Source organism: Podarcis filfolensis (genome assembly GCF_964270895.1).
Source record: "Podarcis filfolensis genome assembly, chromosome: 9".
Taxonomy (NCBI): domain Eukaryota; kingdom Metazoa; phylum Chordata; class Lepidosauria; order Squamata; family Lacertidae; genus Podarcis; species Podarcis filfolensis.
The window spans coordinates 4,697,290-4,723,038 of NC_139610.1; the positions used below are offsets into that span (position 1 = coordinate 4,697,290).

At 43.3% G+C, this 25,749-nt stretch overlaps 1 protein-coding gene across 7 annotated transcripts in view; it reads right to left on the minus strand.

Moving 5' to 3' along the window:
- The window catches only part of JAKMIP1 (janus kinase and microtubule interacting protein 1), an 80,473-nt gene that overhangs the window by 43,628 nt on the left and 11,096 nt on the right, over positions 1-25,749 (minus strand). For 2 of the 7 annotated variants that reach the window (XR_014551956.1, XM_083630281.1), the window contains exons 1-8: positions 23,728-25,058; positions 21,129-21,395; positions 13,766-14,260; positions 12,787-12,996; positions 10,785-10,904; positions 8,178-8,324; positions 5,585-5,725; positions 4,566-4,625 (exon numbers count right to left, since the gene is read on the minus strand). Coding sequence is in view for 6 of the 7 variants with exons in the window: in XM_083630281.1 (XP_083486407.1) it covers positions 4,566-4,625; positions 5,585-5,725; positions 8,178-8,324; positions 10,785-10,904; positions 12,787-12,996; positions 13,766-14,260; positions 21,129-21,257 (1,302 nt within the window). In the remaining variant the exon portion in view is untranslated. Of the gene's footprint in view, positions 1-4,565; positions 4,626-5,584; positions 5,726-8,177; positions 8,325-10,784; positions 10,905-12,786; positions 12,997-13,765; positions 14,261-21,128; positions 21,396-23,727; positions 25,535-25,749 lie in introns of those variants that run through there. The other 5 variants (XM_083630282.1, XM_083630280.1, XM_083630284.1 and 2 more) reach the window with 3 other exon arrangements.

The window sequence follows — 25,749 nt, forward strand, 5'->3', positions numbered from 1 at the left end:
GGGGGCAGGGGTATTGGGAAGGTTAGTGCAGTTACTGCACTGGTGGAACCAATCTGATGCGCACAGAACCCCTCCAACCTTCCCAGTAAGCAGCCGTGACGCACTTACTGGGAAGGTTGCTTTTCAGCTCTACCCACTACTGTAGGATGTGGCAGTACCGCAGTTCCAGATTTGACAAGGAGAAAATACCTATTTACCTTAAACAAGTTCAAGTCCTCGGGGTCAGATCCATTTTAGGGTACCGAAGGGGCTTGTTCTCAGAGTTGCTGTCTATTATCATAGAGAGTTACAGTGCTACCTTGGTTGCCAAACAGTCCCCCAAAATACTGCTTAATTAATAGGGGACAGCACCTTGCCATCTAATATCTTGTTTCTCGCTCTGGTAGCCCCAAACTCCCAAAATGAGCAATATGTGTAAGCACTTGGCATGTCCATTTTGACTGCTGAAGTAAATATGAAGGTAGAGCAAATACAAAATATTCTAAAGTTGGTGGGAAAGTGCTTTACTGAAGGTACCCAGTAACACTGGCTGCAGCCTTAATGTTTATTTCCCTGCCCATCTTCCTTCATGGTTCCACAGGGAAGCACGTAGCTAGGCATGCGTGCAAATAAAGAGCTTTACTGACAGATTCACAGACATCCAAATCCCTCGTCACTCTCTTCAGAGGATGTCTGATGGGGCCAACTTTCTCTAACCATGGTCACAAGCTTCGGGATTCTCCATCTCCTTAGCTACCACAGCAGAGCTCCTTCTACTGGCTGAGATGTAGATTTAGTTTATTCATGTTTGGGTCATAGGCCATCACATATTACTGGCTGTGGAGATGGCTGCCCTCCCATTGACTACTTTCCCCACTCGATCAGCAACTTTCCTTGTCAAGTGGGGGACAAACAGGTGCCGCAGGGTTCCATCCTGGGCCCATTGTTGTTCAATGTTTTTATAAATGACTTGGACAAAGGAATTGAGGGGGTGCTCGTCAAGGAACCAGGCAGAGGGCCTTCTCGATAGTGGCACCCGCCCCGTGGAACGCCCTCCCATCAGATGTCAAGGAAACGAACAACTATCTGACTTTTAGAAGACATCTGAAGGCAGTCCTGTTTATGGAAGTTTTAAATGTTTGATGTTTTATTGTCCTGTCAATATTTTGTTGGAAGCCACCTGGAGTGGCTGGGAAAACCCAGCCAGATGGGCAGGGTATAAATATATTATTATTATTATTATTATTATTATTATTATTATTAGCAGCAGCAGCAGCAGCAGCAGCAGCAGATGATAACACCAAATTGGGAGAGCTAGCGAATGCCGCAGAAGGCAGAATCAGGATTCAAAATGACCTCAACAGATTGGAGAACTGGGCCCAAACTAACAAAATGGATTTCAACAGGGACAAACGTAAGATTCTACACTTAGGCAGGAAGAACAGGATGCATAAGATGGGGGACACCTGGCTTACTAGTAGAACATGTGAAAAGGACTTAGGGATCTTAGTGGACCACAAGCTTAACATGAGTCAACTGTGTGATGCAGCAGCAAAATAAATCTAATGCTATCAACAGAAGTACAATATCCAGATCAAGGAAAGCAATAGTACCATTCTCCTCTGCCTCCGTCAGACCACACCTGAAATACTGTGTCCAATTCTGGGCACCGCAATTTAAGAAGGATGTTGACAAGCTGGAACATGTGCAGAGGAGGGCGACCAAGAGGATCTGGAAAGCAAGCCTTATGAGCAATAGTTGAAGGAGCTGGGCATGTTTAGCCTGGAAAAGAGGAGACTGGGAGACATGATAGCCATCTTCAAATATCTAAAGGGCTGTCACATGGAAGATGGAGCAAGCTTGTTTTCTCCTGCTCCAGAAGGGAAGATCCGTACCAATGGATTCAAATTACAAGAAAGGAGATTCCAACCAAACATGAGGAAGAACTTTCTGATAGTAATAGCTGTTTGACAGTGAAACAGTCTCCCTCAGGAGGTTGTGTACTCTCCTTTATTGAAGGTTTTTAAGCAGAGGTTGCATAGCCATCTGTCATGGATGCTTAGTTGAGGGGGTTGAACTAGATGACCCTTGGGGTTCGTTCAGACTCTACAATTCTATGATTCTATGATTCCTTAGAAATCAAGGATTCTCCTCCTCCCACCATGGGGGTCAGAGGCAAATGCTCTTTACTTTGGTACAGTAAGCTAGTTTCTACACCAGGAATGGGGAAGCTCAAGGATAGGGGTCAAATATGGCCCTCTGGGCCTCCCTAGCTGGGCCTTGGGACTCTCTAGCCAGCCTTCCGCTCTTTCCCCAGGCCTTGCCCCTTGCACACACTCCTTGAGTGTTCCTGGCTGTTTGGAGTGTGTCCCAGAACTCAGATGGCTTTTGCTTGCCTGGACAGAGATTAGAGAAGGGCTCCTGAATGTGTGTAAAGGGTTAAGGGACCCCTGACCACTAGGTCCAGTCGCGGGCAACTCTGAAGTTGCAGATATACAAACTCAGGATCTCATTCCTGAGATCCACTGCCCAGTTCCAGTCCATTTTGAGACATGAGTTTTGCCATTGTAAAGGTAAAGGGACCCCTGACCATTAGGTCCAGTCGTGGATGACTCTGGGGTTGTGGCGCTCATCTTGCTTTATTGGTCAAGGGAGCCGGCGTACAGCTTCCGGGTCATGTGGCCAGCATGACTAAGCCGCTTCTGGCAAACCAGAGCAGCACACAGAAACGCTGTTTACCTTCCCGCCGGAGTGGTACCTATTTATCTACTTGCACTTTGACGTGCTTCCGAACTGCTAGGCTGGCAGGAGAAGGGACCGAGCAATGGGAGCTCACCCCGTCGCGGGGATTCAAACCGCCCTGGCTGTTTGGAGTGTGTCCCAGAACTCAGATAATGTCTTTTGCTTACCTGGATAGAGATTAGAGAAGGGCTCCTGAGTGTGCGTAGAAACTAGCTTATGGTATGAAGTTTACATCCACTGCTCAGCAGCCTTTTGCCCTCCCTGCTACTGGCATGCAGCCCCCAGGGTTGCCATACGTCCAGATTTCCCTGAACATGCCTGGGATTCCAAAGGCAAAATCACCATCTGGGTGGATTTAAATTTTGAAAAATGTCCGGGGTTTTTTTGGGTGTGTGCTGCAGGAGTGGGTGAACAGTCTGCCTGTCAGTCTGGCGGGTGGCTGGCTGGCCAGCTGAGTGGACCCCGCTTCTCCCCCACGGTGAGTTAAGAGCCACGTCAGGCCTCCCTCCTCCTCCCCTCGGCGGTCTCTGGGTCCAGGCCTGGCCACAGCCCCCACAGCCCTGCCCCCGCTACGGAGCCACACACACAAATGTTAAAATGTGAGGACTCTTGCTTGCCGTTTTGCTCCCTCACCCAAAAAACAAACTTCTCATTAATCCAAACATTTATTTCTCCAAATCGAACGTACTAAATATTCCAGCCAATGGAATAAAAAATGATAGTTTCATTTGAGCTGGAGCACAGAAGAACATATTTGCAACCCATGATTCAATCCTGAAAATGTGAAGCCATAACCTCTGCTCATGTGCAGAGTACATCACACACATGATTAAACATAATTGGCCTCTTTTGCCTAGTCAAATCCACGTGACATCCATACAGGCTTAGATACAAAGCTTTCAATTTTAGAAATTCACTGAGAAACAAACTCACCCTCCCCTCCAAACAACAACAACAGTTGCATTTTACAACATTCAGAGCTGGCTGGCCCATGAGGCAAGGCAAAGCAGTCACCTCAGAGGGCAGATCCATGCCCTAGGAGTGTGACACTTGCCGCCTCCTCCTCCATGCCCTCCCCCCCCACTGTGCCCCCCCCCCACTGTGTGCCCCCCCACCTGCTGCTGTCCAGCCTCCTTTCCTCTTTTTCCTGGGCCACCTCCAGATGGCAGTAGGGGAGTTTGGCAGGGAGGGGCAGAGAAATATCCTGGCCTGACCCTGCTCACATTCAGTGCTGTAGAATTATGTTTCCGTTTCAAACAATACCTATTATTTATAAGATTTTATGAAGACTTTTCATAATACATTACAATAAAAAACAAACTAATCTAAACAAAAGGAAACAAAGAATATACAACGGTGTATGTGCTGTCACCTGTTTCCTTTTTTACTATTTCATTATGTATTGACTGATTACAAGACTTTATAGAGTTTCATCTGTACTGTACCCTGCTTTAGGATTGTTTAATACTGAAAGCGGGTAATAAATTTTATAACTAAACTAAACTGTTTCAGAAGAAGCCCTGTTGAGTTATTTGGGACCTGCTTCCAGATAAGTGTGCACATGTTTGCAAACTTAGCTGTGCAGAACAGAACGTTAAGAAAAAGTGCCACCGTCAGGCCTTCAGCAGTACTTTCCAGGTTACACTGCAGTTAAATACTTGACATCTCCATATATTAAAGTAACAAGAAGCAGCTGTGGAAAAATCAGCATTTTGTAGTTTTTGTAATTAATTATTAATAGTGATGGCAATTGTTGTTTTTCATATTTTATTGCCATAATTTTAATATAGAAAAGAAGTTTGGAAAAACTATTATCTCTTAGTCTCAATAAAAATGCCACTCACCTTTGTGGGTTTCAAATTCTGCGTCTTCTGTTTCCTGGAGCGTAACCATCGATCCCGCTCCTACAGCAAGGAATGTCTTTTAAATAATTTATTTAGTATATATTCAAAATATGTAACAGATAATCATGGGTGTGGAATCTAAAATTCTAACATGCTGCACAGCAAAGCTAAAGATCCCTTTCCATTTCTTTTTCTGAAATACACACTTTTAAAACTAGTTGCCACAGAGGAAAATCTGGGGGAAACACAGCGAATCGGCAATGTACACAGCTGACAAGCCATGAGAAATGGAAAGAGATTTTGGATAATTTCACTTATCCGCTCCTTCTTTTATGAGATAGATTCATGAGTTATGAGAAACAGAAATGAAAACATGAAAAAGGAGATGGGCTTAAAACTGGACAAATAGATTATTTCCTTCTAATTCAGGAGTGGGGAACCTTTTCTAATCAGATTCTTATTGCCCCACCCTTGGCAGGCCAATGTTAACAGCGAGGCAGGGCCGCTCACCTGTTAATCACCTAGCCTCACAGTGATGTCACGTGATGCTTCCCTTTGCAGCCCTGATTGTTGGGACTTCAAAGTGAAGCACAGAATTTTCAAACATCCCTTTGTAAACATCCACATGCAGAAATATAAATTAATATTGGGGATACTACATCCCCACTTCACTTTTTGGCTTGTAAATATAACCTTTTCTATTATTTGTGATCTTTACCCCCAAACACGTAGCCTTCTGTTATACTTTGCCAAGAATATAATGAAAGCTGCAAACATGAGTGTCTGTTGTCACAAGGCTACTCCCCTCACTGTCCCCTGCTCCTCCTCTATGGTTGATGTGACAAGGAAGAACATGAATTTGGGTAGGGGAGGCCTAGGTCTTTAGTATTTAGCAATGGCAGGCTGTTCCAAAATACAATGCATGCTATATTTGGATCAAGTGACCATGTGCCCTTACAAATGTCTCTCCAGGGGAATAAGAAACGAATGCCAAAGTATATATTAATAGTAAATATTACCATTGTCAGATCATCAATAAGATGCCGTTGTTCTATAATTTGCAATTTAAGAAATTCAACTTCTGGTTCTTCATGTGTGCTACTGAGGTCATTCAATGATGTGTGCCTCCTCATTGTTGGCTGAGCAGATAGCTTTTCTCTCTATAAAAAATATAATTTCATGAACACAACCAAATCTCGCACCCTCACACCATCTTTGGTTCCAGCCAAAAAAATACTAGTACAAAAAGGTGGTTGGTAAACATCCTTGCCCTTTTCCAATCATGAATTTAAACATTATCGTTCAAAGAGAAAACAGTAAAACACATCTGTGAAAACGTCAACATTAGCAGTGAGACCAAATGACTTGTCATCCTAAACAAAGCAACTGCTAATAACCGGTGCTATTATCCCTTTCACATGACAGAAGTGTGAGTCTTGGGTGAAAGTGACCACATCAACTTGGGATTCAAGATACTGGGAAAAGATAAAGTTGAACGTGGTCATATGTGTACCCTGGACTTTGAAAAATCTGATTTCAGCAAGCTTAAGTAAATACTGGGTAGGTGATATGTCATTTGGGGCAGGGACCCGAAGCATCACCAGTTTTCCTTTTGTGAAATAGGTACCGTATTTTTTGCTCTATAAGATGCACCAGACCACAAGACGCACCTAGTTTTTGGAGGAGGGAAACAAGAAAAAAAAAATTCTGAATCTCAGAAGCCAGAACAGCAAGAGGGATCGCCAGTGAAAGCAGCAATCCCTCTTGCTGTTCTGGCTTCTGGGATAGCTGCGCAGCCTGCATTCGCTCAATAAGACACACACACATTTCCCCTTACTTTTTAGGAGGGAAAAAGTGAGTCTTATAGAGCAAAAAATACGGTATTTTGAAGTGCCCATTAAGGTTTCTTAGATTTCCAAATGTGCCTCTAGGCCCAAGAAGATTCTGGAGCCTGAATGCAGAGCCCCAAGAAGCCTCTCAGCACTAGGGCAATGGGGTTCCCGGCTCAGACTCTAGAGATGCTGAGATCTTACCTGCAAGTCCTGTGGGGCCTGTTCCCATCTATGCTGGCCTACTTCCATCTGGGCTGAGAGAGGGGAGGCCAAGACCGTTTCCAGCTACAAAAGCTGCTGCAGGAGGCACCAGAGACCGTCTTGACCATGAGTCTACACAGGATGTTTAGGGACTACTGTGTGGCCCAGATTTAATTTTAGTGGTCCATTACTTTTGCTGTTTTTGTTATTATGTTTTCGTGTTTTGTCATTCGATCTTATCATGAATTATAAGGGATTTTTCAATTTTATTGAATATTTCTTAATGAGATGCTTTCATTAACAGATTATTTAGATTCTGCTGTATTTTGTAACTAGTGAATGATGTGATTTTTTCATGTGAGCCCCCATAGGTAAAGGTAAAGGGACCCCTGACCATTAGGTCCAGTCGTGACCGACTGGGGTTGCGGCGCTCATCTCGCTTTCTTGGCCAAGGGAGCTTCTGAGTCATGTGGCCAGCATGACTAAGCAGCTTCTGGCGAACCAGAGCAGCACACGGGAATGCTGTTTACCTTCCCGCCGGAGCGGTACCTATTTATCTACTTTCACTTTGACGTGCTTTTGAACTGCTAGGTTGGCAGGAGCAGGGACTGAGCAATGGGATTCGAACCACCAACCTTCTGATCGGGAAGTCCTAGGCTCTGTGGTTTAACCCACAGCGCCACCCGTGTCCCCTGCGAGCCCCCATAGGCAGCATACAAATAAATGGTGAGGACAAGGGTGACGTCACCCTGAGTTGGGTAACACCCTGTGGGCTGGGGTTGAGCTGATGCCTTTCCTCTTCAAGCCCACAGCATGGTAAACAGCTGGACACAGCAGCTGACCACTTGACCAGTTAAAAATGGTCAGTCCAGAATGTGTTACATTTTGACTCTGCAGGCCATATGTCAGGGGTCAGCAAACTTTTTCAGCAGGGGGCCAGGCCACTGTCCCTCAGACCTTGTGGGGAGCCAGACTATATTTTTGGGGGGGAAATGAACAAATTCCTATGCCCCACAAATAACCCAGAGATGCATTTTAAATAAAAGCACACATTCTACTCATGTAAAAACACACTGATTCCTGGACTGTCCGTGGGCTGGATTTAGAAGACGATTGGGCCGGATCTGGCCCCTGGACCTTAGTTTGCCTGCCCATGCCATATGTTATAAAGTACTACATACAGTATTTGGCTACACATTAGGTAATGACTCGTTTTGTTAATTATCCTTCTTGGATTTGCAGATGCTCCCAAAGAAAAAGAACAACTGTAATTTCTGTTTTTGAGCTACCCAACACTCTTAGAAAATACCTTAAAAATAGGAATTATGTCAATGTGCCAATCAAGCAGATTGAATCAAAATCTGTAGTAGGACTTTCCACCTGTAAAAATGTACTAGATAGAGTGAAAACCACTTTATGGAAAAGATTTCTGAGAAAATGGGATATAAAATTTATTAAATAAGTAAGTAATATTACTGGCTAGAAAAGCAAAAAGGGAGCAGAGCACTTTCTGGTCATCCTTCTCGCAACTGGCAAAGGAATCATCAGAATCTGTGACCTGAAGATGACGACTGCTTACCATTTCGACATTTTCCCTAGAAAGACGCTTAAGTTTTTCTTCCATTCTTTGTATACTCTGCAGCAAGCTCTCGTTCTTTTTGTTCAGCCTTCTGTTTTTTTCTACAAGTGGCTTCACCTGCACTTCCGTCTCCCGAGACCGCTTCAGCTGCAAAAAAAGGTTTACTTTTTTGTTTCTGTTTTTAAAGCAGATCTGTTCTGCACGGGGTTGCAAGTGGGTAGCTTGTCAACAGAGGCCCACGTGTCCTCTGTGGCTAAGAAGGCCTTTGACCAGCCTCATCCAGTTTGACAGCTACTGCCATTCCTGGACGAGGATAGCCTGGCCACTGTTGTCCATGCTTTGCCTGGACAGAAATGTGTTCTTCTGTGGGGCTGCCCTGGGTTTGGAAGCTCCAGCTGATGTAGAATGTGCTCACGTTAGAGTTTAAAGCCCTAAACAACTCAGGTCGCAAATACCTCAAAGACTGCCTGCTTCCCTATGGGGTGCCAAGATCTGCACAGGTGACCCTCCTGGTAGTTTCTCCACCTTCGGACCCTCAGCAGGTGGCAGTCTGGGAGAGGACATTCAAAGCTGTGGAGCTCCCACCCCACAGAGGTGCTCTTGGCACCGTCATTATACAGCTTCCGGCAAATGCCAAAGATGCACTTCTTTGCCCTGCCCTTTGACGCTTGATGTGTATATTTTTAGGACCCAACTTAGTTCTGTAATTGTAAGTTGTTTGTTTTTAATATTGTGTTGTAACCCAACCTGGGACCTTAACAACAACATCTCCCTCCCTTACTCTAAAGAAAAGAAGTCCCAAATATAGCCTTTCTTCATAAGGGAGTTGCTCTGACCCCTTAATCATTTGCCTTTTTCTGAACCTTCTCAAGCTCTATAACGTCTTTCTTGAGTTGAGGCAACCAGAGCTGGACACTGTATTCCAAGTGGGGTCTTGCCATATACAGTGGTACCTCTGGATTTGAACAGGATCCGGTCCGGAGCCCCATTTGCATTCTGAAGCGAACGCAACCCGCGTCTGCACGTGCTGCAATTTGCCGCTTCTGCGCATGCGTGTGACGTCATTTTGACCATCTGCGCATGCGTGAGCAGCGAAACCAGGAAGTAACGCGTTCTGTTGCTTCTGGGTCGCCGCGGAGCGCAACCTGAAAGTGCTCAACCTGAAGCAACTTCAACCTGAGGTATGACTATAATGGCATTCTGACATTGGTAGCTCTCCGAGTTCTTCAAGAACTGGTTCCTGCACAGCAGGAGGTTGGATTAGATAACTCTCAGGGGTCCCTTCCAACTCTACAATTCCAGGATTCTATGATTCTGAGGCGGATGCCATTTGGGCCTGGTGGTTTGCCCATTTTGTGTCTTGTCACCACTTTTACATCAGCTCCTCAGACTCCCTTTCTGAGACAGATAGCTCAGGCACAGGGATCTGTCTTCCGTCTCCCGCTGTGAAAAAAAACGCAAACACATTTGACTCCCTCGTCATCCAAAGGTCCACCCACTTCCCTAGCTGATCTCCTGCTTCTAATGTATTTAAATAAGTTTTGTCGTTCCTCTATTTTTTATTTTTTTTTTTGTAATATGCTCATCAAATTATCTCTCTTTTTTCATCCCTTATCATCTGCTAGAATTTATTGTACCCAAGTTTCTGTTCTTTTTGCTCTCCTCATTTGGAGAAGACTTCCATTTTCTGAAAGGAGCCTCCTTGCCTCTAACAGCTTCCTTGCCTTTGCTCATTCCCCTGCTGGCCTTGGAAGTATCTTTCCTGTTCTGTGGCATGTTCCCTAGCTGAGCTTCTGATATTCTATAATCCTGAACAACTGCTAAACATTTTGGAGAGATGTGTCCCCTTTCGACTTGCTTTTTACCCATACCCTTTTCAGGGGGAACTTTTCTTTTTTTGTTAAAGTCAAATGTGACCTTGGCAAATGTCCACTTACATTATTTTTATTTTATTTATTTATTGAATTTGTTAGTTGCTTGATCCTGCTCAGGGGAACCCAAAGCAACTTACAACCAACCAAACAGACAACAACAACACAACCCTCCCCGCATAAATACATTCAAAGCATCCTGCCCAGTTCTAAAAGACTGTTTAATCAGTCAAAGGCCTAGTTATAGAGAGACATTTTCACCTGGTGGCTAAAGATACATAATGAAGTTGTGGGAAACTGATATTTTAGTGCTGCAGCATCTACACTTTGGAACCCCCTGCCTGTTGACAGGTAGGTACATTCATTCTACTGTACTCTTTTCTGCACCTGCTTAAAACAGTTTTGTATAGACAAGCCTATCCAGACACACAGGTGTTGATGATGTATTTTAATTTTAATATCTTTAAGTGTTTTACCATATTTTTCGTGTATAACACGCCCCCTATTTTTTGGGACTCAAAATTAAGAAAATGCACTATGCACTGTGTATAAGAAGACCCCTTATTTTAAATTTCAAAAATTTAGGGGAAAATATAGTCTTATACATGGGAAAATACAGTAAGTTGTTTTTAAATGTTTTATTGATAATTTTAATATTTCTTGTAAACCCCTTGCAGGTTTTACTACAACCAAGCCGCATATAAATTTTGTTAAATAAAACATCAAAATTACTTACTAGTTCATTCCTTTCATCTGCTAAAAGTGTATTTCTATCTTCCAGCTTCCGAATTACAGCACTGAGTTCTGCTATTTTTAGCTGAAATCTCCGCACATCTCGTTCATCCATATGTTGCTCCTTGAAAATAAAAGGCTACATTACAGCACAAAACTGGGCATAACTTCATTTTACAGAAAAGTAAAAAAGCACATGGAATAGATGGAGGAAGGTAGTGTTTTCTGAAACAGTGGGCAGAGACCACCAGCTGGCTTCGGTCTCCTTTGAGGCTGGCCTCAGGGGCACAGACCCCCACCCTCACCCATTTCTGCCCCCCCCCAGCCATGCTACTGCCTTTTGGCTGGACCTATGGCAACATGAGCAGCAAGTCTTCAGGCCCTGAATAAAAGTGGCAAGAAGGCAGAGGGGTTTGGGGGAAGAGACATGACGGTGAAGGGCCAGAGTGTGCACTCAAATAAATTAGGGTAATTTAAATTTTTTTTAAAAAAAAGTACTGTAATTAATAGGGAACAAAAAGGAAGGGGAGAAGATAGGAAAGCTGCTGTAGGAAGAAGCAGTAAAATAACAGATATAATAAAACTGCAAGGCTGTGATCAGGCTGCAATTTGTGTGGCTGCCGGACAGAACAGCACGTAAGCAGTTCAGGAGAGCCACAGAGAAACAGCCAGGGGCAGCTTCCAAGCAGCTATCTTGCTCCATTTTCCCTGTGCACCCAAGGCCACCATCCACGTTGCATCCACGTTGGCGGGTGAAGGGGAGGGAAGCAACAAAAGAGCAAGATGTTTGCTGGGGAAGTGACTGGGCCTGTTGTCCCTGGTCCTTTGTTGCTCGCCTGGGCCATGGTTTGGCAGAGCTATATAGGGAAGGGGCAGGGTTGACTGAGCAGGCAGACGAGTGAGCAGACAAGACCGGTGAGGGGGCAAGAAGGAGAACAATAGGTCTGGTGCTAGTCTTTGTGTACTCTCTTCTGGGGCTATGACTATACAGATGTTGGGTTTGCTCTCTGTCCTGAAATCAAAGTTTTGGGGATCACAGCTTGTGTGTCTGAAGTGAGCTAAACCACAAGCCAGGGTTTGAACAATACATTAAGCCACATCACAGCTTACCAAAAGCACAGCAGGATTACAACCAGAGGAGCAAAAAGGTAATCTCCTCTCTTAGAGCCCCCACATTTGCTTGTTTGCACTAAGATGTGATTTGGCTTGGCGTTGCAAACAAGGGCACTGTCTCAGCTTAAGCCTGCAGTCCCCTCACCACCACCACCACCCGGGCAATACAGAGACAATAAAAATGGACTATGCACAATGTACTTCTGAACTATTCTTTCTAGCAGTAAAGTTATCTGAAGGATGGAAGCAAAGCTTAATGTTCCATTTTCAAAGTATAATTTAATTTATTTGTATTTTGAAGGTGATAACTCATCCCCCCCACTCTGAAAGGAGTTGATTACAATCTATTAGCAGGGAATCTCCACGTTGTTAAAATAACTTTAACATTCATACGCATGTAAAAAACACAAAAAAAATTTCCTTCCAGTAGCACCTTAAAGACCAACTAAGTTAGTTCTTGGTATGAGCTTTCGTGTGCATGCACACTTCTTCAGATACACTGAAACAGAAGTTGCCAGATCCTTCTATATAGTGAGAAGGTGGGGAGGGGTATTACTCAGAAGGGTGGTGGGAATGGGTGATTGGCAGATAGCTGTGATGAGCCTGTTGACGACTCTTAACGACAGGCTCATCACAGCTACCTGCCAACCACCCATTCCCACCACCCTTCTGAGTAATAATACCCCTCCCCACCTTCTCACTATATAGAAGGATCTGGCAACTTCTGTTTCAGTGTATCTGAAGAAGTGTGCATGCACACGAAAGCTCATACCAAGAACTAACTTAGTTGGTCTTTAAGGTGCTACTGGAAGGAAAAATTTTTTTTTGTTTTGACTATGGCAGACCAACACGGCTACCTATCTGTAAATGTAAAAAACAGTTAGCTTTCTTACCTGGTTTCCTACAAGTTCCATCATATCTCCCACAGAGGGAGGAAGCTCTTTCTTTGGGCTGGAATGGAACCTCTCTGCCTCTTTGACTTGAACAAGTTGTTCATCCAGGGCTTCTTTCTGGAGCAGCAACTTTTGTGTATGGCCTGCCTGGACACCAAGATCTTTCTCCAAAGCCAAAATCACTCTCTCTTTGCCTCGTATCTCATCCATCTTGAAGAGTTAGAAAGCAACACGATGTGAATTTCTCCAAGTACTTCCCATTAAATCAAATGTTATTTTGCCTTACCAACACTTTATGTTAGCCAAATCATGCCAAAGGATAAGTAGTACAGTGGTACCTCGGGATGTGAACAGGATCCGTTCCGGAGCCCCGTTCGCATCCTGAAGCGAACGTAACAAGTGGTGGCGCGTCTGCGTGTGCGCAGGTCGTGTTTTGCCGCTTCCGCGCATGCGTGTGACGTCATTTTGAGCATCTGCGCATGCGCGAGTGGCAAAACCTGGAAGTAACGGAGCGCAACTCGAACATGCTCAACCCAAAGCACATTCAACCCGAGGTATGACTGTACTGGATTTACAGCCAGGGCTGCTTCTATGAAAGGAATAAATTTAAGTCCTGTTTTTTGTTTAATGTGTTCTTTTGACTTACTTAGTATTAGCCAGATATGAGAACAAGTGACTTCCTTTCAAAAATCTCATGAACGGCAATGTAAAACAATAGTGAACAGATAGCTGCTTTGATTGATGCAAAACCAGATCTGCTAAGTGTGCCACTCGTCAGAGGAAATAAAAGAGACTTGAATAAGAAATGCCCTCCTTTCCCTGAGAGAGAATTACAATACAGGATTAACATCCATTTATTTACAAAATAAAGTAGGGGGAAAGCAAGTGACTGTGACATGACACACAATTATACTAGTGGCAATTAAAAATAGTGGAATATTCAACTAGACAGATGCACGGTAATATTGGGTGAACCTACCAGCCTACGGATGTCCCTCTCGCATTCACGCTTTATCCTATTAATTTCGTCTTGATGGGACTGGTAGGCTGTGCGCAGGTCAGCTGCCTTCATCTTATCTGCCTGCATGATGTTACTCAAGGCTTCTTCCACCTGTTTTTTCCCTGACTTCAGTTCTAGTATCTCCTGTTGCATCTTTATGCGCTCACCATCAAATGATTTCCGGGCTTCTTCCCTGGCTTCATTGAGCAAGGCAGTTTTCACTTTGTCAGCTGCCCCGTCCCGCAGGACATTCACTGTGGACTGCAATCGCTGGATCTCACTGTCTTTTATTTTCACCATACGAGCCACTTCTTGTTCGTGTTGCCGAATGAGTACCTCTCGGAGAGCCTGGAGTTCCTTCATTTTCTCTTCATGGAGTTTAGCCTTGAGTTCAGATATGTAGGCTGTGTGTTTGTGCTGTTCCTGTTCTCGTTCTTGTTTTGCTTCCTGGAGCTTCTCTCTCAGTTTACTCACCTGAAACACCACCAAAAAACAAAAGCAGCACATTAGCATGACTGTGTAGAACTGGAGGAATGTTTGGGAAGCAAATGAAACATGAGGTAGATATCTAAAGTCTTTCTGAACGTAGGACTTCTAAACTTGGGCTACGGACAAAATGTTTAATACTGATTGGAGTCCACAGCAGGCCTTTGTGTGATCCCACGACAAAAACTCTGTATTTCAAAACTCAAAGTCTTGTCACACACAAACACACACAAACACACACGGGTATTACAATATTTTTACACACTACTTTTCAGTCAAAATGCCCTCAAAACAGCATTCAGTAAGACATATAAAATACATTGATAATACTAACAGATCACCTTTCCATTGTTTAAGTTGGCAGGTTTTTTTTAATTAATTACATGAAGGCCTAATTTCCACAAATGGTACTCTTATATAGGAAGGCACCGCCCAAGACTTCTGCCTGGCTTGGTGGTCTGTAGCATACTCCTACAATGGCACCACTATTTTCCTCTTCTTTTAATTTGACCTAGATGTTCAAACTCATGGATTTCTTTGCATGTGTATGCATCCTTTAACTCTCCACCCTTCCTGTTTAGTCTGTTTCTGTTAAGTAAGCTCCATCCCTGTGATGTATCGAGGTGAGAGCTGGACCATAAAGAAAGCTGATCACTGAAGAATTGATGCTTTTGAACTCTGGTGCTGGAGGAGACTCTTGAGAGTCCCATGGACTGCAAGAAGATCAAACCTCTCCATTCTGAAGGAAATCAGCCCTGAGTGCTCGCTGGAAGGACAGGTCCTGAAGCTGAGGCTCCAATACTTTGGCCACCTCATGAGAAGAGAAGACTCCCTGGAAAAGACCCTGATGTTGGGAAAGATTGAGGGCACAAGGAGAAGGGGACAACAGAGGACAAGATGGCTGGACAGTGTTCTCGAAGCTGCTAACATGAATTTGATCAAACTGCGGGAGGCAGTGGAAGACAGGAATGCCTGGCGTGTTCTGGTCCATGAGGTCACGAAGAGTCGGACACAACTAAACAACAACAACAACAAGCTCCATTCCTGTCACTCCAGTAGTGGGCCTTATCCTCGCAGGCAATGTCTGTTACTTCATATTTGCCTTTCTGCATTAAGGTTTCAAGTTCATCCTAATTTTCTTTATTTCAGTGTGGCACCAAGGGATACACATACACCTGCAAAGGTGTTCTCTGGCTCCCACAGGGTCCCTGCCCCTCAATGAAATTAGGCTTGAAACACGCGTCTTATTGTAGTCAGTAGAAGAGCTTGTGGTCCATGACAGGTTGCAGTATAGTTGCAGTGCCCATGACGGTTTCTCCAGTTCACAAATGCGCCCACAGGACGGACAAAGCTGGTGACCCTGGCTCTGGCACAGAGACACTTGAAAGCATTTAATGAGTTTTATATCCCAGGTACTCCCTTAGTGGATGAGGTTGTGCACTGAGACTAGGGGAAGCGGCAAAAGTAGGCTGTAGTGCAGTTCGGCTTTCCCTTTTCCCTCTCCTTAGCAGTGGAAACAGTAGTGCTTCTTCCTGCAGCCCCTGTCTGGCAGTTGTACCCAGCAGCCCCCATGGAATAATGCTATGTCTTTATGCAGCATTGTCCTTGGGTGGTTTAGGACAAATATGGCTACTGCTGCCGCTGCCGCCACCACTTTAAAAAAGGAAGCTGTCAATGAAGAAATGCAAAAGGGCTTTTGAAACTGCTAGCAATTTTGGCCAAAGTAAGTTTTAGCATGAACCGAAGGTATATACAATAATATTAAGACACACAGCAGGCATAGGCAAACTCGGCCCTCCAGATGTTTTGGGACTACAACTCCCATCATCCCTGACCACTGGTCCTGTTAGCTAGGGATCAGGGGAGTTGTAGTCCCAAAACATCTGGAGGGCCGAGTTTGCCTATGCCTGACATACAGTATTCACGTACATGTAAGCAAAGCACAGTGCCAGAATTACTAACTCTTTTCCTATTATTAGTTGTTAATAATAGTTAAGGTGATGAGTGTGGAGGTTGTCTTAGCTCAGCAGATGTTGCAAAGAAATTAGACAGTAGGATAGCTAATTGGAAGGCAGTTGAATGATAGCCAGGGCTGGAAGAAGGGTGGGGATTGCAGTGAGGTGTTCAGAAAAGGAGATTACAGAATACAAGAAATACATTTAGGCATTTCGGAATCCGCTGGGTCATAAAATTTACTCAAGTGAGATTCTAAAAATGAAAGAAAAATTCAGTCCTACTGCTCCACTACTTTCTTCATCATTATTAGCTCTTTAATAAATAGGAGGAGGATTTAAACACAAACATTCAAAGGTCTCCTGATTGAATAAGATTACTGATGGCCCATACTACCTTCAACAAAGTAAGGCAATCTCATTACAGTCATCCTTGCATAAGCTTTTCACTTGTAAGCTCATTGCAAATGCAAGAACTTATCCTCACCAGTTTAGTGCTTCTGCAGTTTAGTGCTGCAGAATGGAACAAGCACAGCAATTAAAAGCAAACCAATGAAATCCCAGCTGGAAGTGTTTTATTTTTGTGAAACATTCAGTCCCAAAAGGTGTACTGAAGGGGAAACAGTGATTCATCTCAATAACCTCGCTGCTTCCAAACGTGGGACAAACATGAATTTGCCTTTCAGTTACATCCCATCACTTTGCACCAGATCCTCTTCAGAATGACTGGACTGAGGACTCATTGAGGATTTAAGTGCACTGCATGGACCAAGTAGGCATAATCCTCAATTGTCAATTCATTTATTTACCAGTTTCCTGTGTACATAGAGTCTGTTAACTAGCACAGAGTGGAAATAACTAGCAAGGATTTGCATTGGGGTGAAGCTCTTCAGTCCGAGGGCCACAGTACCCCAGCAGAAAGCTGTCAGGGTTCCCATTCCAGTAGTGGACAGGGCCAGATTCATGCAGTTTCCCAGGGAAAGAGGTGCCTTTTTCATTCTTATTTTCAGTTTTATGCATCTGCAAAGAGCCTGCTGGATGAAGACAAAGGCCCATCCTGTCTTGGTGTAGAGACATGCCAGGTTGAACAGACCCCTGCTGCTCCTTGAATGGATGTACATGGTTCAATTCACAGTTTCACAAACCAAAAAATCAATTCCATGTTGCTCTTTTAAAGTCCTGGTGCCACCTTGACTACAGAGGTTTTGCTTTGCTCTCCTGATTTTCCCAGGATTGGGGAAGTCTAAATTCACTCATCAAAAGAAGTAGAATGGGTTCTGGTTGAGTGTAGCTTCAAGATGCTCAGAAATCTTGGACTCAATCAGCCTCAAACTCACCATAAGGCCCAGTTTGGACAAGCCCCATGTTTAGGGGAAGATATGAACAAAGCAGAACATTTTCAAATCTATTTGAAAGTCCCTAAAACTAAGGAAGTAGAACTATTTTAGAAAAATGCCTGTGTAAATCAGAACATACACACCCACAATGAAAGATAGCCTGGGCTACGTAGTGAAATAGCAACACAGCATGTGAATCAGAAAATCAGAGGCACTTTTCCAGATAGCATCATCATGAGAACTGCTGTTGACCATATCTGTGATCTCTTGCTCACACATTGGTTTCATCTGGTTGGAATGATAAAAGCCCTTGGTTATCATTTCAGGCACAGGTACAAACCTGAAGCTTGCTACAACATTCCGCTTCCCCTCTGGTAGGGATGGGAAGAAGGGTTTTGAATTTTCCACTTCTGTTTTAGACTAACTTGAGGTAAGAGCTATGCTTGACTTCAAACTGCAGTTAGCCTTGCCTTAACTGAAACAAACTAAATATAGTTACTGTATTTTTCGGTGTATAACACACACACCCCCCATGCATAAGATGGCCGCTATTTTTGGGACTCCAAATTAAGGAAACGGGAGGAGATTTCCCAGAGTTGTTAAGCTTTTTTTGGGGGGGGATTTCCCAGAGTTGTTGAGCTCACCCGCCTAACCACCACTGCCAGTCACACGTCTCGCCAAAGCCATCTGTTGGCAACCGCCAATCGACCGCCCAATTGCCGCAGCAGAAGCCAACAGACAGCAGGCCGTGCCACAGCCACCAATTACCCGCACAATCGCCAGTGACAATCTCCTTCTTGCGGCCGCCAACAATCGCCCGTCCCCCCTCTGCACTATCCGTAAGACAACCCCAAATTTTTAACATTTATTTCTAATAAAATAACATAGTCTTATACACTGACAAATACAGTATTCTCAACTGCAGTTTAAGGTTCCATTCAGACACAATGCTAAACTCTGGGTAACTAAGCCACAGCCCTCACAGCAATGGCAGAGTGAGAGCCCATAACCCCAAGTCTTCTACATGCAACAATAAACCTTTGTTTATCATTACATCCCATATGGGTTATTATGTTTGTCCGTAAGCATGAACACCATGCAATATTTGCACGGACAAAAGAAGTATTGTGTGAACCAGCCTCAAGAAGTTGGCAATTTCCCTGTCCAATTGCATTAAGTTTCCCACAATTACTCATTATGCATACCCGGGAAACAGAGGGGAACAGCATAACTAAAGAATAGTAACTATAATCACTTCCCAATTTTGCTGACTAACAAGCAACACTGGAGAAATTTGGCAGCTGGTTACTTGCATAGCCATCTAGCAAGGACAAACAGCAAAAATTCAAGGCAGCTCCAAAACATGACAGCAAGCAAAAGCTACTGGATTATTAGAAACAGACCACTTCCATGCCCAACATTACTCCTTACTTCAGTAAACTGATATCCCTATGCTAATGAACAATCTAGAGACAAAGGTACTTAATATTGGTGGGAGAGCCTGGAAGCAAAGCCTAGCCTGGCGTCTGAAGTCAATGAACAGTGCAATCCTTGAATGAGCATTATTCGCTCATTCAGTGGGGATGCTTATGCAGGATGGCACCGCAGCAGAAAACTCCACCCCAACCTACTCACCCTCGTTAAAACACCTCTAGAGAGCACACACATTTACAGTTGAACGTATAGAGGGCTCTCTGTGTCATCAGAAATCTTGGCAGAGCCTCCTGCACACACTCAATGAACATGCAAAGAACATCTGTTAAGGGGAAACTCAAACACTAAAATAGTTACAAAGCCATCACTTATATATAAAATTGGCTAAGCACACATCATTAATAAATCTCAGCTTTCTGTATATGTACATACGTGCCTTAACAGCACAGAAAGTTTACTGTTTATTGCTTTTTAGCTTTATGCACCAACATTATCTTCTTTGACTTACTGAAGTGTGAAGAAACGTTAAGTGGCATACATGTGCAATAACAGCTCTTATTTTCTAAGCTTTGTTGACTAGGCAAATATGACAGCAATTCCAGTCCTACAGGGCCTGTGCAGTAACAAACCATGGTTTGATGTGACATGAGTGAGTGCTCTCAACTCTCCTTGCACTCACAGATTCCTTTCCCAGCTTCCTAACTCTTGTCAAACCTTAGTTGGGTTGCATCTAGGTTAAACTGCTTAATAGGCACCTGTCGCCCATGGCATGTACAAGAGAGATCACTTACAAAACAAACCCACTCTTAAGAAAATCTAGCAAGCAAAACAATTACTGTTAAAAAGGAAACCATGTTGGGATAAACCAGCTATTTAAACAAACCCCTAGCTACCAACTTGCAAAACCCTGTCTAAAAGAGGGTGATAAAATTCTCTTAAGCGAGTGGCTTATTATTTTGTTATATGCAATACAAATGTACATACTGCCTAATCAAAATACCTGAGCTGTGGACGCCTAAAGATTTCACAATATAGGGTACATGTTTTTAATTTATATTGGGATAATATACAACTAATATCTTATTGCAGAACACTTCAGAGAATGCTTCTGTAAACAGAAATGTTTTAAGTAGTCATCTAAAACTCATCTTTGTGACAGCTGCAGCAAGTCTTCTTTTTCTGCTGTAAAGGTGAAATACTTATTTCTCAAAAAGCAAGGAGGAAAGGGCAGGATAATTATAGCAAGGAGCTTTTTCTGAAAGTTTATTGCTAAATAATTAAAGCCCCTAAATCTAGACATGTATAATCTAGTAGGTCATGTGTGCAATCACTTGAAAAGGTTTTTGGTATTCTGAATATATATCTATTTCTTGCAAGACTCTCCAATTTAGTGAACCTGAGCTGAACAAAAAAATAAGACACAGCATTTTACACAGATCTTCCTGAGTTTGAGTAAAGCTGATACAACAGGGTCTTAAGAGTTTTTGAAGTGAATAATCCACGGCTTAAACGCATAAGCCATTGAAGTGTATGAAGTTTTATGTGCATAAAGGTAAAGGTACCCCGACCGTTAGGTCTAGTCACAGCTTCCGGGTCATATGACCAGCATGACTAAGCCGCTTCTGGTGAACCAGAGAAGTGCACAGAAACGCTGTTTACCTTCCCACTGGAGCGGTACCTATTTATCTACTTGCACTTTGACGTGCTTTCGAACTGCTAGGTTGGCAGGAGCAGGGACTGAACAATGGGAGCTCAGCCCGTCGCGAGGATTCAATACACCAAATCTCTCACGTAAAGTAACAAGGCAGAAAGAGCTGCATCCTGGGATCTTTAAAATTATCATTCAAAAATATTATCTATTTGGATAAAACCAACAAGCAAAGTAGTTTCATCTGACTGTTGGTGAAACAGTGACACCAACACCTCCGTTCCAGAAAAAATTATACACACCTTTTTATTCTAAAGCACTGAAATCGAGGGAGCGTCTTTCCAGAAAGGAGAAGGAAGCTATGAAAACACTGTATGCAAGTTTGATGAGTGTTTCATTTCTTTAAATCCCTTAAGACCTGATGGTGTGAGAGCTACTCATTGCTCAGCTGGACATACCTCCAACATAGCACAACGCTTACATACCTTGCCTTTTTCCTGCTGATATTCAATCTGAATGTTTGTCAATTTCATCCGCAATTCCTCATTCGCTGCTGCTTGGACAGCTTCAGTCTCCATGTCCTTTTCTGCCTTTGTGCGGTTTTTCTTCGACATGGCTTCAAATACGTATTCTTATATTGGCAATATATCAACTGCCAAGCAGCTCTGAACATCAAATGTTAAGACGTCAAGCAGCAGTCAGTGCCATCCCATGTAGAACCCACTGCTGTCATAGTCACTATCCTCGATATTCTAAATAAAAAGGGAAATGAAATAAATAAAATAAAAAGGGAAAATAAAAAGGGAAATGAAAGTTAACTATTTGATCAAAGTAGAAATATATATATATAAAATTGCACCTTAGAGACCAACTAAGTTTATTCTTGGTATAAGCTTTTGTATGCATGCACACTTCTTCAGATACACTTCAGATATATTTCTACTGCGTCAGACCAACACGGCTACCTACCTGAATCTATTTGATCAAAGAAAGCCTTAAACAAACATAATGCTGTCCAAGATTATTGTGTTTCATTCCCATTTATTGCAGGAGAACATATAACATAACATGAACATAACATCTCTGCAGGGTCTGACTAAAGGCATTTTCAATCAAACTAATAAGATTTAAGAAGTTTAATGTGGCTAAATCATACCCCATGTATCAATATGCCAACATTTTTATGTCAACTGGGAAGTAACATGCACCCTGTTTGGTTACAGTAAAACCCTGCAATTTAAAAAAAGGTTCACTGAATTAATTAAAATTAATTAGACCAAATCTACAGGAAAAATCTCGATAGTGTGTGAAAATTCTGCAAATTTGAGATGCTGCCCAGGGCCAAGCTAGCACTTACAGTAAATATGCTTATAGATTAGCAGTGGCAGGAGAGCAAAACATCTGATTTAGAGTCTTTCAGAGTACAGTACTACCTGACTTCTCAAATACTACCAGATAGCAATTTGAGGGCTATTTTGTCACCTAACGTTGTCTTCTACAATGTTGATTACTACATCACGCAGCATCATGGAAATACTCTTTGCATATGGGTTTTTTATTGGTACAGTTGGAAATGCAGCCCAGTGCAATGCAATAAAGGCAAAAGTTACAGAAAAGCTGCTCAGTGCTATCCCATCATATTAAGCACCACATAATTGTCATCTTTTCCAAAGATCTTATGCAGGCCAATAAAGGCACTCAAACCCAAGAAGTTAAGGCAGCTGCAGTCACAAAGCATAGAGCACTTTTCACAGAGCCAAATTACATGTTTCACTACAACCGCCTGGCTCAACCCTTGCCCTGCTGTCATGATCTTGGAAAGGGGAGCCATTCTTGAACCTTTTCATGGGGTTCTTGAGGGAGGCTCGTAAATCATCTGTTTCAATTTATCATAATAAAAATCACTGCAGAAATAATAGTTTTTTTGCTTAACTGTTGACTCATGTTAAGCTTGTAGTCCACCAAGACCCCCTAGATCCTTTTCACAAGCACTGCTGTCAAGCCAGGTTACCCATCCTCTATTTGTGCATCTGAGGGAACTGCACCTGTTGTTCTGCATGACAGACAGCAGTTTTCAGAAGCACAGAGACCCTGTTGGGACAAGAACATGGTTTTGCTTTCATAGCTCGCTCCATCACTAACACTCTTTAGCTAAAGCTTTCACTCTACTACAGCTCTCATCTCTGTATGAAGTGCGATTAGGAAAAAGGGATGCCTTGATACACACCTCAGCTGCTTCCACTATGGAGGTTAAAACGAGAAAACTACACCCACCTAGAATCATAGAATCATAGAGTTGGAAGAGACCACAAGGGCCATCGAGTCCAACCCCCTGCCAAGCAGGAAACACCATCAGAGCACTCCTGACATATGGTTGTCAAGCCTCTGCTTAAAGACCTCCAAAGAAGGAGACTCCACCACACTCCTTGGCAGCAAATTCCACTGTCGAACAGCTCTTACTGTCAGGAAGTTCTTCCTAATGTTTAGGTGGAATCTTCTTTCTTGTAGTTTGGATCCATTGCTCCGTGTCCGCTTCTCTGGAGCAGCAGAAAACAACCTTTCTCCCTCCTCTATGTGACATCCTTTTATATATTTGAACATGGCTATCATATCACCCCTTAACCTCCTCTTCTCCAGGCTAAACATGCCCAGCTCCCTTAGCCGTTCCTCATAAGGCATCGTTTCCAGGCCTTTGACCATTTTGGTTGCCCTCCTCTGGACACGTTCCAGTTTGTCAGTGTCCTTCTTGAACTGTGGTGCCCAGAACTGGACACAGTATCAAGGCTGGCTCTATCTAATAATAATAATAATAATAATAATAATAATAATAATAATAATAATAATAATATACCCCACCCATCTGGCTGGGTTTCCTCAGCCTCTTTAGCTGTCGCTGGCAAATGAGTAGACTCCTTACGCTCAAAGTCCCCTCATTTACTTCTGGTATGATAAATCATAAGGCAGAAACACAGTCATGGCTTTTATTGTATTCATATGGATTCTGAACAGCTATTGTTTTGGCAAGGTGTTATATTTGATCAAGGGCAATTATAGTATAGTCCATGTGTGCAGAGGAAACCTTACTGATATATAGGGCTCCTTTTCCTAGCAGACAGCGCAACAGGCAGTCAAACACACCTGATTCCTCCTTCCTCAAGTTGTTAGGTGTGGATTGCTGGATGAGGGGTCTATCTCACAGTTCCCATTCATCAAGTTTTGGGGTCACTAGCGTCATGCCCTTATAGCACTTGAAAACTTTCTGAGTCCTGCCTCCCACAAAATATGGCCAAAGTGTGTAGCCAACATACACACCCACCCAAAAAAAGTACGTAGAGCTGAAAGAGTGATGCTCTCTGCAACTTCCTCTTTCACCTCTATGCATTTTTCAAAATTCAGACCGGCTCCTTGGCAGCTGAAGAAAAGGTAGAATGGCTGAGAGACTAGGAGGGAAAGGGGAGCAATCTGAGAGATGAGAGGAAAGCACAGTGTGGGAGGGGAAGGAGAAACAGAAAGGAAAAGGTCCTATTGAAATGGCATTATTTTTCCCTAAAGGGCCTTCTCTCACTCCCCACACCAACCATGAAATTACAGATCACATCTGTCTCCACTGACTGAACCATGTGTTTGCCATCACTGCCATGATACAAAAAAACAACAACCATGGATCTGAGGCACAGATCCAGAAAGATTATAGTTTCTACAAGTAATTCTCAGAAAAACACCATCAATTTTGTGTCTATGAATGTGTTCTGTGATTTGTTGGTTTTCATATCATCCTAAGTAAAAATCATGTTGGTAAATAGACTCATAGAACTGTAGAGCTGGAAGGGATCCTGGGAGTCATCTAGTCCAACCCCCGGCAATGCAGGAATCTCAACACAGCCTCCCATCCAATTTTAAACCATACTGGATCCTGCTTAGCTTTGCAAATGTGCTAGCAGTTTTACTGGATCAATATTTTCTGCACTGTTGACAAGCACTAGATCTGTAGATCATTAACACAGATTTATGGAAGGCATGGATACTTGACATCATGTGCAAGGTACTCTGAAATCCTAAAGTTGGGATTTAAAACAGCTTGCCAGGTGTTGCTAAAACAGGAACTCCTCCCCCCCAACTCTAGTCTGCCCTGATGCTGCCCTGAGTACTCCACTCTGCTCACCCACCCAGGTCTGAGTGATACAGACCAGATTGGCCTCCTCATCCACAATCAGATCATGGATGAGGGAGGACTTACTCCGAGCTGACCTGGCATTCAACGGCAGCCACAGACCTGAGGGCTGGCTGACAGGACAACCACAATTCCCCAGGTTGGAGGAGGGGCTGACATGCAACAGTCAACAACTGCCTGTGCTGTGTGCTCCTTACCTGGCCTGCCCCATCTCCCACACCATACCTCACCCTACCCCTTCGCTCTCCCCAGCTCCTCTCCTTCTAGGCACATCTCCTCTCCCTCAATAAAAACAAACACCACCAAAAAACCCCACACAAATTAAAAACAGTGAAAACAACTGTAGCAGCAAAGCTGCCAGATGCACCATTACAACATGTGCAGCTATCAGGTCAGGAACCAGCTTTTTGGGACTTCCGGGGAGTGTCATGGCTGGTTAGCTGCATCTGTCAAGACGCTGTCAACAGATGTAATTATGTGGTGATTAATGATAGTTCCTGTCGGTCATTTCATCTCTGAGGTACAGAGATAACAAAGGGATTAACTTCTGAATGCTCTGGAAGGATTACTCCCTCTGTGGGACTGATAAATCTTTGAGGAACTCAGACAGGTAAAAGACCAGGGGTGGCAGAACCGTAACCTTGCCCTAGCACCACTTAAGAGCCACTAGAGGTTAATCTCTAGGGCAAAGACCAGCAAGACCTCTTTTCTGCAACTACTTTTGAAATTCCTATAGAGACTATATTTACGGAAGTTATCTGTCAGTTAAAATGTGCATGTAAAACACAACTTAAAAGAATACATCTTTGAGGGGTTAAAAATAGTTTTCAGGAAGCTTACCTTGATTTACATTCCAAAAAAGTTTATAACAACTGTTTCTAACAGCCAAGAGTTTGTCCAGTTCTGAGAAGTTTCCATCTTCTTTAGTTCTAATC